This window comes from Corvus brachyrhynchos, unplaced genomic scaffold (genome assembly GCF_000691975.1).
Source record: "Corvus brachyrhynchos isolate BGI_N302 unplaced genomic scaffold, ASM69197v1 scaffold26, whole genome shotgun sequence".
Taxonomy (NCBI): domain Eukaryota; kingdom Metazoa; phylum Chordata; class Aves; order Passeriformes; family Corvidae; genus Corvus; species Corvus brachyrhynchos.
Genome location: NW_008239324.1, coordinates 6,090,456 through 6,107,939, shown reverse-complemented (window position 1 = coordinate 6,107,939; position 17,484 = coordinate 6,090,456). Strand labels below are relative to the sequence as shown.

General features: G+C 39.9%; 1 protein-coding gene across 1 annotated transcript in view; it reads left to right on the top strand.

The window, feature by feature from the left end:
- NUP93 (nucleoporin 93) overlaps positions 1-17,484 on the top strand; it is a 79,381-nt gene that overhangs the window by 6,482 nt on the left and 55,415 nt on the right. Inside the window, exon 3 of the mRNA XM_008638761.2 lies at positions 171-288. Coding sequence (XP_008636983.1) covers positions 171-288 — 118 coding nt within the window. The remainder of the gene's footprint in view (positions 1-170; positions 289-17,484) is intronic.

Sequence of the window (17,484 nt, the reverse complement as noted above, 5' to 3'; positions counted from 1 at the left end):
CATAGACACATAGGGCTGTTCATAGTTTGGTTCTGTGCAGTTTTTGTAACACATCTGGGAGCGCTGTGTGTACATGGCTAGCTGCTGACCTAAATATTGCCAATGAGTCTGGGTTTAAGGTTCTGTCTGTTCAATACTAATTTCATATCTGTACAATTTCTTCCTTATAGGTCGGTTCTTCTTGGGTCTAGAGGGCTTGATATATCCCACATTTCTCAGCGACTTGAGAGTCTAAGTGCAGCCACTACATTTGAGCCTCTTGAACCTGTGAAGGACACTGACATCCAGGTAGGGACGTTTCTGACATGTGAATTACACTGCCCTTGCCAGCGCCATTCCTGTTTTGTGATTCAGAGCTGTTATAAGGATTCTGTGGAGATGGTCTTGCTCTCTGTTTAATTCACTGGCTAGAGGAGAGATGCTGCTTTTAATGCTGAAAGATGTTTGAGTTAGCCATGAGAAGCAGCACTAAGTACCAAGGTAACAGAAGTACTTTAAGTTCCAAATTCTTGCTGAAGTCAAGAGGAACTAGGTACATATACTTACTCCCTTCGTGGACCTGTCTTTCTTGGCTTTGCAAGCCTAAATTGCCCAGGGATACCTGTCTCATAGTTCTGAAACCTTTTTTTATGTCTAATTGGAAAAACACATGTGGAACCACTTTTGAGGCAATTTTGAAGTGTTGGAATAGTGGGCATTTAAGTCAACAAGCAAAAGAGGTCAGTATAGCTTTTTTTCTTTCACTGTATCTCAGATGTCATAACCTTGTCTTGGTGGTAGACTGAATTTGCTATGGTTCAAATGCTTTACCAGATGATTTTATCTTGTAAAGTTTCCTGTAAATTTTCCCTGGGTGTCTTAGAAATTGTGACCCATCTAGTTTTGCTTTCTGATCATTGCCTGCCCTCGTAGAATATCTTCATGATGAAACCTGCAATATTCATTACTCGGTTAAGAGCTGGTAATGGAATTGGTGGTGTGGGTTGCATTGAAGGTAACAGTCTGAATTACTGGTTAATCATTTTGAAGCTTGTTTTTTCTCTCCATTCTGGCAGATGGCTCACCTAGGAGGGTCAAAAGAGTTGTAAGCTCTTCTTTCTTGTTTTGCCGAACTACCTAAGTTCAGGAGGGGAAGGGAGGCATGTGAAATTACTCCATTTTATCTAATGTACGTTTTATTTTAGCATTTGGTGCCATCCATTTTGGGTGGAGGGCTCTTAGTTTAATCTCATGTTAGTGTTAGGAGCCCTGTGGTCTCCTATCTTCAGGCAGACTTATTTAACCCCAGTTTTCTAAGGCCTCTCTTTTACTAAAGATTAGTGCTCTCTGGAGACTTTATCTATTGCCTGATCATAGAGTGAGAGCTTTAAACCACTGGCATTGTTCACTTTCTGTCATTTCTCATTTTATCCCTTTGTTCCAATTTCTGATGTTGTTGTCTTTCTAATCAGTGTTGTTAAACTTGGTACATGTCTTTCTTGACCTCATTCTGTCGAGATTTTTTTTTTTCAGCAACTCTTGCCTCTTTTTTCTTTTTTTCCTTTTTTTTTTCTCCTTAGGTTTATTACTGGTGTTAATTCTTTGATTTCTACTGTTTTTCCTTTCTGCTGTAAGAAAAATCTTAGTGTAGATTCTCAAGCTCAGAAGCAGTAGAGCGCTTGACTCTTTAGAGCTGAGATTTGTGGCATATGAGAAAATGAATATGATTGCATAATAATTGCATTTTATATTATTGCTGGTTACCTAACTAAAGTGTGGAGATTTTTTTCTTTCTTAATTATACCAGATCTTATTTGAAATGGTGATTCTGGTATAATCTGGTGGTGATCTTGGTATGTTTTCTTGTCTCCAGTACCTTTTTTAAATCACTTGTCAATATTTGAATGTATCCTCCTGTTCAGGAAAAGCTCCAAATATAACGTAAAACCAGTGGTTAATTGCAAATCAATGTGTTTAAATGGCCAGTTCAGCCAATGAGATTCAGCCCTTTCTTCAGGAAAACAGCTAAAAAGTACAAATGAGAAACAGGATTAAAATCAATCATTTAAATCAAAGTTCCCCGTTTGCTGTTTTTAATCATGATTAACACTAGTGATTTAATCACTGATCACTTTAACAACTCATCTCTGAGGCCTAGTACTTGTGTGCTTTGAATCTTAACGTTTTGTTTCAGGCCATGTGCGGAAAACATTCATAGTTGCTAAAAGTGATTTGCAGGGGGAAGCATGGCAAGGGACTCCACTTTAGATCATTTTGGAGGCAGGTGAGCAAAGTGTTAGTTTTAAATGCTTTGTCTCTGCTTGTTTTTGCAGTTAACAGGGTGCAAGGATTTTATGTTGTCTTGCAGAACATCATCCTCTGTTCTGAGGATATTTGCAGTCACATCTCAAGCTGTCTGGCTGGTGTCAGCTGTGGTCTGTACCTGAAAGTTACTTGCTTAGAATATGGACAAGTCTCTGTACCCATCTGTAGGTTCTGGTATGCAGTCATCAACACTTTTAGAATAGTTTTTATTAAGTTTTTGTTAGTTATGTAAGAGGACCTTTGTGTTAGACACTGCTGATAGCCCTCTAATTACCTCTATTAATCAGGAAGGTCTTAAAATTATTTGATGCCTTAGATAAAGATGTGCTACAAAAGTTTCTATGTTATTTTTTTTTTTATATCTCCTGATGATTGTTGGGATTTGTTTTCCTTGTTCCTAGATAGATTAATAAGGCTTTTTCAGATGTGTTGTGTTTGTTTTGGGCCAGATGAAGCTGTCCCTGTGCACTGTGTAGAATCCTTCCTCCATAAGCTATTCCCATTTTATCTGGAAGGCAGTGTGCAGAGTTATATGAGGGAGGGGTCTGTTTTATTTCTTTACAGGACTTTACTGTTTCTCTGCTGCTACTCTGTATTTACACAGGCATACTGTTAAACTTTAATTCTGTGGATTGGGAAGGCCTGTTCTGTTCTACATCAAGCCCTCAGCCTGTGCCTTCTGATATTACCATTACTCCTTAATGAGCAAAAACTTCTTCACATATTCTTAATGAACTTGGTTCACACTTTATCACCAGTGTTGTAGACTCAACTATTCTTTCTCAGACCTGTCTTTTCCTGATGCTCAACACAGACTCACAGCCCTGCGGTTTGCAGCAAGTTTATTTAGCCTTAAATGCCATCTGAAACTTAATTGTCATTTGTAGATTCTTTAACACTTGAATTATTCTTGTCTGTGTGCTTCCTCATGTATGTCCCTTAAGCTTCAGTTTGAGCATGTATTGGTTCATAAATACTTTACAGCATCATTTGCCAAAGATACTGAAACTTTTTTGAGGTAAGCACCTGAGACTGCAGCGCGGTGCCCTTTTCCCTCTGAAGCGGCGGTGGGACTGCATTGGCGCAGCCTCTGTGCACCACAACACAGGAGAAGGTGGTGAATATGGGCACTTGTGCCAGAGGCACAGACCTAATGCACAGCTTTGCTGACTGTTGCAGTTGTGTGAAGGCTACAAATATGATTAAATCTTTATTGTATGAATTTTAGGGTTCTGCTGACTTTTAAATTCTATCAAAGCTCTTACAGCATGAAAATACTCATGACTTCCTGCCATGTGTTCCCACATCATTCCTTTGCATCTAGAGATTTCTCTGGCAGTTTGCTTAAGCTCTTCCTGCATTCTTACTTCAAGCATTTATTTATTGTCTCTGTTCCTTCTTCCAGTGCAGTCTGTTCTAGCAGCCTGTGGGAGGCCAGCACAGAGAGATATGTTGGAATCTAATCTCTCAAATGATGGCAATCAGCACTGCAAAAGGAGAATGCCAGGAAATGTCCTATTTCTTATAGAGAGAGTAAAACACAGCAAGAAAAATCAGAGGGGAGCATCCTAGGGCATGAAGTTCCAGAAGGCTGGTGCAAGACATTCAGAAAGTGTTAAGAGAATCTAGGAATTCACCTTAATAGAAGTTTCAGCTTGGGTTAATAAGCAGGAGGGATTTTTCTGTACAGAACCTCTTTAAATGGTACTCTATAGTGCTGACTAAAAAGTGCACCAAATTGCAGCTCAATTAATTATCTGAATTATTTATCAGTTGTAAAATGTAGATTGCTTGCACATAAAAGGGTTGTGAGTCCAGGAAATGTCTCCCACTAGAGCAGTAGGCTGGGAAGATTATGTAAAAGATTCTAGGCTTGCCATTAAATTATAGGAATTTGTATTTTTCCTCTCTCATTTCAAAGTTTGTGTTATTAAATTGCATGCAGAACAGCAAACACTTCTTGCAGTAAATCCATTTTATAGTAATTCTTATGTCAGGAAAAATCACGAATTTTCTAAATTGTCAAAATCCTTTTGTAAAAAAAATTTTGTAAAAATCTTTTTGAAATTGAATGTGTTAGTCAAGTGATTCTTGATCTCATATTTAGCATGTATTTATGTGCTTAGGTCTTTTTGTTTGTTTCTTTTTGGCTTTTAAAAATCCAAGGTAAGGCTTGATCATGCAAATCTGCGTCCCAAAGATGGGGTATGTGCATATAAACATAACATTGACATTCTGTTCAGAAAAGGTATTTCTTCACTCTTCCAAAGATGCAAGCTATGATGTCCTCTTCTAACGAGCACTGTCATAGCAGATCCTCTCTCAGGTCACAGTAATGGCAGCCAGAGGAGGAATTATTCCAAGACTGTGGGAAGGATGTGCTATTGTAATGCGTGAGGTGGGACCTGGCCCCTGCACTTGTGCTGTTTGGTTTATGTATGGAGGTCAGAGAGAGATTCAGTGCTGCTCTGTCAAACTGATTTTTGGGGTATCAGGTAGGAGTTAGTTGCCAGATCAAGGCCTGATTTATTCCTACTAAATTTGTTTGACTGGTTACAGTGTTACGTTATGCTTTACTGTGGGCTTTGTGTTTTGAACATGTCACTTGGCTTGATCCTAGATTTAGTCCCCTGTATGCTTGTTTTGAAAAAATCTAAGCCCAAAGTCATGGTGGTAATTTAAAAAAATGGTTTTGCTCTCATTTTTCAGGCTCAGTCCAGCTCTGTGCAGATTTGTGCAATGAATGCTAGAAGCGGGCACAAGCTCTCTTTGTGTGCATTGCTTATCTGTTTAGAAAGTTTGAGGTGAAGGCCCAGCTTCATTACACTGAAGGAAAATTTTGTTGAATTATCTCATTTGTACAGGTTTCACCTTGGCCTTCTGATTCAGGCATAACTGAAATGAAAGGTTGCGTACTAGGGTTTGGTTTTGATTACTGGGCGTGGATATTCAGAGTACTGACTGAGTGGCTCTCTGGAGGTCCAGATACAGAAATAAGATCTTTTATCTAAATGAGGGCAGAGGGTTAGACTGAAATCTCTCCAAGTGGCAAGAGAGACAGACTGAAATTAAGTATCTGGGATATTTTGAAGCTTTTCAAAGTGCTGTAAATAGGTTTTGTATCAAAGGTAGCTTTGACTTCTAGTTTAGTGTTGGTAGAATCTGGGTCCCAGGATGCTGTCCCCAGCCCTGTACATTCTGTGTGTGTGTGTATTTATGTGTATGACTTGTAATTTAAAAATTCTTACTCTGACATCAGGTGCTGGAAGAGTGCATTATTCAACAATTGAGCTCTTATTGCTATTTTATGTTACCATTTGTGATATACTTTGTGGTATCTGCTAGAATAATACCAAAGCCTGTGGTAATCTACTAGAGTGTAACTAAAATCAGAGTTTATAAATGGAAATGCTGACACAACCTTAAAGGGCCAACCTCAAGTGCTGTTCACCATCCATTGTTTGCATTAGCTTAGCCTGAAAACGCATTTTTCCTTTTGCAGATTTTGTCCTTTCTCATTTGCCAAACATTGATTTCTCCCCCCGCCCCCAAGTCCTTCAGTTCTAATGGAGCTTGAAATTAAGGTGGCTTTATTTTTCTGTCGCTTCCTTGTTCACCCTAATCGATGATGCCAGCACAGCTGTGGGGACCTTTAACCATTGCAGAGCCATGATGCTGAATGCAAGAGGACAACCTTTGACCTTGGTTTTTTTGGGGTTGGCCATTAGCTGTTGGTTTCTTTGCATTGCTGCAGTCCAAATGAAAAATACTATTTGTGGTCGTAGTTGGGAATTTTTCAAAAACTGTAGAAATGTTTGGCTCCAGAAATACCTCTCTTCAAAGGTTCTTAGAAGTTGTTTTTTTGTCCTCCCTTTACTAGTGCATGCTAATATCAAACCCTGCTGTCTTCTTTGCCTAGGTTGTCTCACTGATTGCATTCAGGATTTGAGCCTTAATGTACACATTCAGGCATGTAAATCAAGAATATAAATATCCTGGTAATTAAATGTGGCCAGAGGCAGTTTGCACACAATTGAAGAAAGCAGTGGTGGGGAATGAATTAGTATTTCGACATGCAGCAAATGGAGCTAAGGGATGTGGACCTTGGAAATACAAATTACAGAAACTTCCTCAGCTCATCTCTGATGTGTTTGATGTCTCCTTCTTCTAAGTAATGTGTAACAATTTTACATAAACTGCAGCCTGCCTGTGCTCTCTCCTGGGTGATGAGGCTTGCAGGGCCTTGGGCAGCTCACAGTCCTGGCAAAGCAGCCAAGGGATCAGTGGCCTGTCTGCCACCTTCCTGACACTGACAGTCTCCCAGGGCCCCTCTGAACGGACAGGCTGGCCCAGAGCCTCCCAAGGCCTGTGCTGATTAAAGGATGCCCTGGAAAGTACCAGGGTGTGTGTAGATTGGGATGTGACTAGGATTTAAGAGTGTAGGCTTCTCTGTTTCATAGCCAGCATGGGGTTTTGGGGTCTGTTTTGGTTTTAAGTTAAAAGAAATAAAACCCAACAAAACCAAAACGCCCCCTTCTTTTTGGCATCAGGTAGGTGAGTGAATAACTATAGAAAAAAAAAAAAAGGAGGAAAGGAAGAAAAAAAAAGCCCAAAATCTTGGGAATTTTTTTTTTTCTTTTCACTTTTTCCTTCCTGTTTGTAATTTACATCTAAGCAGCAATTTTCTCTAGTTTTCATTACTGCTTTAGTGGCATGGTTTAGTGCAGTTTTAAATTACCCTGGCCTTATTAACCTTGAAAACAAACATGCACACCCCCAAAAAACCGACACTGTGGTACCTTTAATGTAGAATACTCAGGTGTTTCATTAGTTGGCCATATTACAGTCATTCACTAAATCCTCTGATATTGAATTATTTTAAATTTCATTTGTTTGCTTGGTTGCATGCTAATTGGAGTAATTATGTGGTGATTTTCCAGTTCATCATGGTTCTGATCATGAATTCCTAACCCTAAGGGTTGGGAACAGGGAGAGAAGATACCTGATCTGCCTTTCTCTTTCATCATGGGTAAATAAGAGGGTATGAAAGATATTTCAGAACTTTATGCTAATGCAAGGTCATGAGATGGAAAATTTGGGAGCTCTTGTTCTAGTAGCTGTATTTATTGATCTATTTAAATTCTGCTATGTCCTGGCACATTTCACATTTCCTGTCTGCTTAATCCAGATATGTTCTTTGCATCTCAAATCAGGACAACTGTAGACTTCTAATAAATGTTTTTGTAATAGATATTTCAAACATCTTAAAACATACCAGATGTTGAATCATAATTCTTGACTTCATTCCCCCTCCGCTGTTTTTCTTCTTTTGCTATGTAGCTCTGTCCTTGTTGGAAAATGGTTCCAATTTCTAGTTGAATGTTAACTCGTATTCCTATGAAGGAGCAAATACAGAATAAAAGGCAGTTTGGAAATCACATATCCAAAATGCAGCCTCTCCTGTGCTGAGGTGTAGACATCTCTGCTTCTCTTGGTAGCAGTGCAGGATCCTTTCATAGCTGAAACTCAGGAGCAAACCTGGATGTGAGGATCTCAGCCAGAATTTCCCCAAGACCCTGCTTGTAGCAATGTTACTATTGCAAGAAGTACTGTGGGATCATTAATGACTTTCAGGATCTGTGTTGCATCTGACCAGGAGGACATAATTTCTGGCAATGTGGTACCTCTTAGTGTCACGCTGTCCCATTAATTTAGTGCTCGCTGAGGTCTTGTATTGACTACTGACCTAGACAGTGTGTGCTCAGCATGTGCAAGTGAACTGTTGGAATTGGTGTTTTCATGGTGCTGGAAAAATTTAGTAGAATGGTTTCATCTCTGCGTTTATACAGATCGGTGAGAAGAAACAATGCTGAGATGCAACCTGGCAATTTGCCTCCTCCACATACCATGTGATAGAGCACTTACTTGGATTAAAGAAATTGTTTTATTTATTTATTTGAGGCACAAATGTAGCTTTTGCAAAGCACAACTCCTGTTTTGTTTTGTAACATTTTCTTAACCGTTACAGATAAAGCATAGACCTTATAGGAGAGGATTTGGAGTTTTCCAGTAGCTTGATTATAGCTCTGAAATAAGTTTGCAGGGCTGTGCTGGAATTTGACAGTGGAACTGATTATACACAGAAGTAAACCCAGTTCATCTATGTTGCATTTAAGGGGGAAAATATTTGTCAAAAATGAACAAGAAGGTAAATGAGATTTCTAATAAATGAACAGCATTTTGTATAGTAGCTGTGTAAGACCATAATTTGGAGGGGGGGGGTTATTATTTTTTACATATTTATTTTTAAAGTAATCCAGTTTTCTCCGTGGACCTTGGAATGACATTCTAGTGCCTCTGGAAATTGGAAATGGAAGCTCTTGGCTTTGGGAAGCCCTTCTCACAGCCATTCAGAGATGTTGTTGAGGGCACTACTCACAGATGGCAGAAACTTTCAGTCCCAGTATTGCAGTGGGTTAATGGAGCTAAGCCATAGGTGTGGGATCAAAAAATTAACATTTACGTATTTAAATCACTATGGCTCTTTAGCTCTTCTGAAAAAGAGGAGTATAGAAATTTTCCCAACTACAGTAGGAAAAAAAGAATTCTGATCTTCAGCAGACTTGTCTGAAATGAGACAGCAGGGCTTGGAGCTGATCTGTAAGAGAGGTGAATTTGTTACCTTTCTCCTGAGCTATTGTTTTTGTGGGTTTTTTTGCTAGTCTTTATTACATCAGCATTGTCTTGACCATTTTTCTTGACTAATCCCTCATGGTGCTGTGAGCAAATCACTCTTCCACAAGGGAAATCTGTAATGTGAGTAGGCCAGACTCTCTTGCTGAACTCCTGTGGTCACAAACAGCATAAAACTCTGGACGCTGTTTTCAGTGAGGCAGTTCATCAAATTTGTTAAGAAAAGCAGCAGCTGCTGCAGCTCTCAACTCCCTCCCCTCCTCTCAAGCACCCCTCATTTACTCAAGCCTCTTGAAAGTGTTACTCGGCTGATGAATTCCACTGGGGTTTATTACTAAACCATTTGCGTAATTTAGCACTCTGGGAAAGGCCACAGGTGTATTGTTGTGCATGCCCTCCTCTTCCCCATTGTAATTAGTCAGTTTGACTCCACATCCAAAATCTTAATCCTAGGCATTATTAAGCTTTGGTTTAAAACAGTCACTAACTAAGAAGTGTGTCAACTGTTTATCAATGACTGGGCATCAAATGGTGGATGTACTTAAGCTTCCCCATGCAAAACAGCAGCCTGAAAATTTGGCAGTTTGTGGAAGAAATGTTTGGGTTGTGTGCAGGGATGTTTTTTAACTTTCCTTTTTGAAGTCAAAATGAAATTCTTATTCCTGCCAAGATATGTTCCTGAAAGAAAGTTGCAGCCTTCTGAGGTAGAACTAAGGATACATGCATTTGTTTCGCTCATTTAGATTTTTGGCACAACTTCTGTTCTCACTGTCTCCTGCTTTCTTTCCTATCCTTTACTTCTCATCTTTCTTCCACTCTCATTTTTTTTTTTTTCTGACTCCAGTTGTATTAATTCCCTTTGCTTTTCTGCTCTTCATGTATTACCTCCTCCCCACACTTTACTCAAGTCTGCTTTGACACTATTTTGGGTGCAAAAGAGTTTTTTGTTTACTTTGAGCTAAAAAATTAAACTGCTCAAACAAAAAGCAGTTACTGTGAGATGTCTCATTGGTTTTCCACACGTGGAAATGACTGAAAGAAGCTTAGGAAGATGAGTTGGAAATTTTCTATACTATTCCATTATTTGTATCACAGTAAGCATGCAAGATGCATGGTACTTCCACCAGAAGTACCGAAATGTTTATGCAGCATTATGAGCCACAGTTAACAGATCATTTTTTAACTTAATTGGAACAGCATGCTTAATTGTTGCTTGATAAAAATGGCTTGAGAAGGTTGGAGAGATTTAGTTTTAAAATAACTTTATAGAGGAATGAAACATCATGTTGCTAGGTGGTATGACTGCAGTGGAAGTCTCTGGACTGTACTTTTCAAGCACCAATTTTTGGATTATGTGTTATCTTCAGTGTCTACTGTGGGATGGAGGTGGGAAAGGGGAGAGAGGTTTTGTCACGTGGTATTTTTGAGGGAGCAAAGGGAAGGTTTGCCTGTGCCACTCAAGTGCTGTTCAAAGGCTGATGAATGAGGAAAGGCAGTGGTAAACACCTCAATGCTTATTTTCAGTTTCAGCAGCTTTATTAAACCTTTCTGAATCCTTCAGTTGGCTATCCTAGGCTTGATTCAGGGATATGGGATTAGCTGATACTAAAGTTGTCATAGTTGATTTCTTAGATTGCATTTGGGACACATCTGTTTGGTTGCCTTTACATGCTTACAGTCAGCACTGATAACTCGGAGGAGAAACACAACAATGTTCATGAGGATATCTACTTGCTTTATTAGGCTTCAACTTGTTCCCTAGTGGTTAGAGACTGGTTATCCTGAAGCATGAGGAATAATATTTCTTTCCACAATTTCAGTGTTAAGCTCCGCTCTAGGTACTGTCAATATCCATATACATACCGAGTCGGTTTTTAATCCCATTATGGTTTTGGCCTTGCCATCTTCCTGTGGCAGTAAATTCCGCAATCCAATTACAGATTATGTTAAAATTTATTTCCTTTTATTGGTTTTGAGCTTGGCATCATTTATACAGACATTGTTTCCTTTTTGTTCAGACCTGTACGAACTGGATTTCAAGATCTGCCCTTTCTAGAACACTTGTTTCACTTAAAGTACCAGCTCTTATTTGGTTCCTTTTTTTAATGTTATTCATCCCAAAAGTGTTCCCAGACCATGTCATATGCTTTTGACAATTCCCCGAGTGTGTCCTGCAGTTTCTCTTTTGAGGGTGTCTGTCCAGCTTACACAATGTTGTTGATAATGGCAGTTTGTTTGGTTTTTCTGATAATGTTTGGCATAGCCAAACTCAGCGTGAAAGGCAGAAGTAGTAATCTGTGAAGGATTTGATTTTAATCTCAGATAAATAGGAGTGTATAGGTGGGAATACTGTACAGTATCATGACAAATCCATATCTGTAAACACAAGTCAGTAGGATTCTTTGGGCCAGATTCTAATGTATGAGAAAAGAATTTTCTGAAGAGAATAGGAGGAAATGCAGAGGGGAAAAACCAAACCACATTTCAAATAGATGATAAAACCTGTGTGTTATCTCCAGATTCTCTGAGCAGTAATTGATTTTGCCTGCTATGGTTACCATACAGTAACTCTGAAACATTCATTATTTCTTTCCTGCCCCAAGGCTTGTAGCAGAAAATGGCATATTTAAATCTTTTTACTCTGTCTGTTAAGTAGATACAAAAACTTGAAGGTTTTAATGAATGTGAAATAAGTGCTAATGCAGTAGTCAAAAGACTTGCCATTGTTTTGACTAAATGAGACCGTGACCATCTTTAGGTCCTAGCGAAAGCTAAATGCTGGAAGTTGGATGCAGTGATCCATCTCACTGTGGAAATTACACATTTGGTTTGTTTGTTTTAATTTGTTTTTCGTAGAGCTAACCCTGCTGTATTTCTTTTAGTCCCCCTCTATCTTGATTTAATTTTTCCAAGGTTAAAAATGGCTTATCCAGAAAATTTGCAGCTCATTGCTAATGGTAAGAATCTTGATTACTCAACAGATACAGTGAATCAATATCACTTCTCTTATTTTTGTTTTGCTGTTTGACTTGAGGTTAATGTTTTGGCTTCATGTTTCCCAGTAAGATGAAGTGCATGACATTGCTGTGCATAATTAGCTAAAGTTATGCTAAATGTTTTGTTGTTTGTCTGAGGTTTCGTACTCTTAGATGCCTTATTCTCTACTTTTTCTAATGCCCTCTTGTTTTTTTGTTTTCCTCTTCTGAGGAAAACTATGGTTTTGTTTTTTGGGGTTTTTTTTAAGTGAATTATGAAAATAAGCACCCAAGGTGGACACCTCCTCTGGCTTGTTGCTGGAGGCAGGGGGAGGGAATCTGAGCTGGGAATGATTCCCATCTAGTAGTGTGAAATCTTTGGCTGAGAGTTGATGGTAAGTTGTCACACAGTTATATCCCTGTTAGTCACTGTAGCAGAATTGTTAGCTCTTTCTCTTCCTTTTTCCTTATTTCCTCCGAGTTACTGTATTTCCTTTAGCCTTGCTTTGGCGCTTTCTCTCAGAGGAGTCTCTCCAGCGTGTAAGGGGTGTTACACTGTGTCTCTTGAAAGCTGTCAGAAGGCAGCTGGGAATCTCCAGGCCTTCCTGCCCCCTGGTGTATGCTGGGTCCACCAGTCAGTGGGACAATTCTCGGTGTTAAAAGAGTCTGGGGCTTGTTTTTGAAGGCTGGATAGTTCTTGCTGATATTTAGGGATGCTGGATTTGGGGAGGAAACATTATTTAGGAGTCCATCTATCCCCCAGAATGCCAGAAATTGAATGCCTTTCGCAAAGCAGGAAAAGAGAAGCAAGTCTTGCTCATCAGTCAGAAGTTATTCCTATAATAAATACCCAAAGCTAAACTTTGAGAAATAACATTCTTCTGCAGCAGAATAGCAGAACAGATCTCCTTCCTGCAGGGGGTTGAATCTGCAGTGTGTCTTAAAGGGCAGGATTTAGTTGTTTGTCTCAACTAGATCTGTCTTCTCTTGGTTGTAAGTTTGCTCTGTTTCTCTTAGAAAATTTCTTCCTCAAACTCTTCGATATGCATTGCCCCTGAAGAAGTGCCTGTAACATTTTGTCTGTCTGAAATGAAATACTAATTTCCAGCCAATATATTATGTATTAGCAATGCATCCTGGCAACAAATGTTGCTTGAAACCACATATTCCGAGAGGGAGGTGGGAAGCGCAATTCAAAGACTCATGTTGCAGAGACAGCTCAGCAGAACATGTTGCATGTGGGAAGTGCCCCTGTGGATCCAGAGAAGGTTCATCTTGCCATCTTGGAGGAGTTTCTAAATCTTGTGATTTTATGCAGATCTCTGAGGTGGATCCTTTTGCCTTCAGCACCCCTGGTTGGTGTCATCTACAGGAAGGAACACACCTTGGTACTGGGCATTTGCAAACCAGTGTTTGTCTTGTGGCAAGCATGCTGGATGGTTATGCTCATCCAGAAAAAACAGGGTTTTTTCTGGTACTTTACGTGAACCTTACCATGGAAACTTTGAAACTGGAAGGTCAGATGCTGAAGGAGGAGAAGGATGGCCACTGCTTAAAATGCAAATTACTTTTGCTGGAGCTCTTTTATATGCTGATTAATTGACTTTAAGCAGTTTATATGGGCAGAGACTCGCTGTTGCACTGCACCTGGTGCAGGAGTTATGATCTGGTTGCCCATGCCACTGCAGGCTGTGCCTTCCCATTAGTGAGGCTCTTTCTAGTGTCAAAGGTAATAGCTTGCTGATCTCATCCTCTTCCTAACTGAAGTTCCACAGTGATAAACTGAAAACTATCATGACCAGTGTCCTGTACCTCTGCTTTATGGAAAATGCATGCAGTAGACATGAAAATTGAGTATCTACCACATGCAACTAAAGAAAAGGTCTTTTTTGTGCCTTTCACAATTTATTTTTCAGAGAGTGTTGCCATTTGTTTTTGTAAGCTGGATGTGTAGTTAATGCACTTCATTGAGAAGCTAAGGAGTACTGTTAAAATATGTGAATTTGTGCAGGGAGAGTAGGTAGGCAGGACCTCAGAGTTTAAACAACTCCCAAGCTTATTGATTTATTTTACTCAATTTTTTTACATCTTGCAACAACCCTTTGCTAGAGTTATAGCACTGAATCATTTGTCTTGCTGTGTAGTATTGACTAATTACTTTTTTTTAAAAAGAACTTGCAGCTTCCACAGCAAATCAGGAATGACACCATATCAGCACCACAGGTGGCTCTTCCTCTAACAGAGAGGCTCCACGTAGTCACACAGTAATGCTGCTTAGTGTAAGGCTGCTGGCCTTGGGAAGTGCCAGATCTGAAAGGCTCAAGTCTTGGCCTTTCTAATACCGTTTGTGAAATCCATGCAGTGAGTTAATGAACGTAGCTTTCATTTGATGGGCACAGCTTCACAGACTAAATCTTGCTTATTCCGACTGACAGTCTTAAAGCTAATTCCTTTGGACTCTTCCAGGGCCATAGTGAGTGTAAATAATTTAAGTATAGCGCTATCTTTTGAAGTGTATGAATTCAGAGCCTTTTGGTACACTGTGGTACATTCCATCAGAGTAATCTTACCTGTGGGATCATCAGAGCTTCCTTTTGCATTAATACCAAAGATTTAGTTAATTGTTACTTTTGATAGCCCAACAAAACTGAAAGAGGAAGAGCTGTCTTTTGTCCCTTGATTTTTGGGTATGGTTTGGGTCTGGATTTTTATTTGTTTGTTTTTGCAATTAATCTCTGAACAACTTGCCTAGGTGCTACTAGAAGCATCTGCTGAACAAGCTGTTGCTACCAGCAGTAGAAGCAAAACTCTGCAGGTGTCAGATGCAATGTCAGATTTCTCTGGTCGGTAGTTAATGTATTTATTACAAAAAAACCTTAGTGATTCTTAGGATGTGTTATTGAAATATCTTTTAAAATTTTTTTAACTTTATTTTCAAGGGAAACTTCATCTACTTTGGAGCTTAGGTACATTCACAGGCCTAGGACATAGAAGCATAGGGAAATGAAGGCTGAGATAGGAGCAGGTTCATGCAAATCAGTATTGAGTGTAACTGTGGAGATCTCAGGATGGGAATCTCCAGCAGAGCTGCAATTCGATGTATTGAATTGTTAGAGTGTGCAGCCAGGTGCACATATTGGCAGTGCACATCTGCTTGGCTTCTACCTCCAGTTGCAGCAACTTCCAGCTCATTGAATGCTGGGTGGTTTAAAAGTAGGAGCTGGGTTGGGCAGCACTGGTAGTGACTGACAGTAAGGAAATGTTGCCCTACAAGATCATAACTTATATTAATGACTGGCTAAAACAATTGGGAGGTTCAACTGCACATGGAATATCAAAAGCATTTGTCCCTGGCCTTTGACTTCTTGAGATCTATATTGGGATCTAAGCAAATGTGTGTCTTCCATAGTTTGTAAGTGTCTAATGACAAATTGCATCTTACATTGTTTTATAGCACACTTTGTGAAAAAAACTGAAATGGAGCTCAAGCAATTAGCTTTTGAAGACAGAGGTTATAAATGAGATGTAAAAATGGAGAGTGTTCTGGAGTTTCAGGTTTTGGTATTTTATTTGGGTTTTTCAGGGAAACTGAGGGCGGATTTAGAACAAGAGCTCATAAAGAGCCAAGGATATAGGATTTCAGCACTTGAGATTTATCTATTTGTACTTGCTGACTGAAAGCAGCACATTCAAATCAAACCAGCAAACGGCTGTCAGATGTGTTGTGGATGAACAGGGAATGGATTTTTTTTCAGAGGTTCCACAGGGCAGAAGGAAGAAGGGAATGTCAGTTATAAACTTTGGAAGCAAGTGGCTGAAATACGTTCCAAGAGTATTTTGGAGCAGGAGTGCCAGTTTAAATATTTATGCAGTGTTTTATTGTACTGATTCAAATATTGAATAGCACCTGACCCTTGAATTTTTGGATCCTTGCCTAACTGGCACCCCCTGATCCATATATTTGCTTAGAAAATGGCCTTCTGTGGCAGCTGCTTTTCATTGCAGGAAATTGGGAAAGCTGGATTTTGATCCAGTTTTTGTCATGATTTTTATGCTTGACTTTGAGTTCAAGAAATGTCTTCCTATGCATCAGTTTTGACAGCTGAGAATTAAAAGTTGCATTTGCCACTGGCTCTCACAAGACTGTGAGATTCTGTAGTGGAAGCTTATATGGATGTTTTCCTTTTTGCTATTTTCTCAGACCTCTTTATTGTTCACAGTCCTGATCAGTATTGGACAACATTTAACTGGCCTCTGACTTCCGTCTCTCAGATACCACCAGACCTTGTAAAAAAAATAAGGTTGTTTCTTTCCATCAGTAGTTTGCTAGTTTGGCAGTGCTGAGCAGCACAGTGCTTGGCTGCCCCTGTGGTACAGACTGTCAGCAGAGCTCCTTTCCCCACATGAAACAAGAAACTGAAGCTGTGCTACCAACACCCGTCCACTGGCAGCTCTGCTGAAACCACCCTTTTGTCATTAAGACAGCTGCAGTGGCTGTCACCAGTCTGATCTGGAGATCTTCAGCTTCTCTGAGCTGAAATTGTGCAAAGACTGCTATTAGTTGCTGCTCTGAGGTGGAATTGTGGCCACACAAAAACCCTTTAATCTGGCAGTTCAGAGTTGGAGGCTAAAACTTTGGTCCATACAGCTATTGCCTGCAACCCAATATAATCATTTTATGCAGCAGTATTTAGTAGTGTGGTGATTATCACTTGGGATGGATTATTTAGAATGTGCCTGATGTAGAGAGAATGAGCTGAAGTAGCAAAACCTAATGGTCAGAGGTCTGGCCTAGGCTATTGCTGGGCACATACCCTGCTCCTGAACTTGGATTGTGCACTGGCAAACTGCTCCATGATCTGTGAGGACTTGAGTATTCCTGCCTCTTCCCTGCCGGACTTGCAGTGTTGGCTGCTTTTGCAGAGCTCAACCTCAAGATGAAGATGTCCTGACTTCAAAATACCAGCAAAAAGTCTTTCCAAATTCCCAATCATGCTCTGTGCTTGTTTATAGCTGAAACCCCAGGGATGCAAGACGGTTTTAGCAAAGGGATCTGTGGAGGGATTTCTGAAAGAATGATGCTCTGTTTCCCTCTGTGTATTTGTGGACTCGGAGAAGAAAATGGAGAATTCAGTTGGCTTATTTACCCAAGCTATTAGGCTGGCTTAGCCATTCCGTGATGAAGTTCCATTTCAGTACTGAGCTTACTAGGCTGTGGAGATAAAAATGATCAGTTTGATTGGTTTTGTCCTCCTGTTTTTACATTCAGGTTTCACAGGGTTGGATCAATGTCTGCCACCATTTCTTCCTGTAAAGCATACCCTCCTGAACCTTTCTGCAGACATACACAGCTGCTCCAAGCATCCAAAAACTGGGGGGTTTTTCCGCTGTCAAGAAATACAATGGTGGCTCAGCATTATGGCCATGGCTCTGACTGGGAAGCCAGAGTTAACTAAATTTAAAGCATTTGTTCTGTTGCAGAGCAGTATGGCCTGATGGTCACGCTTTCCAG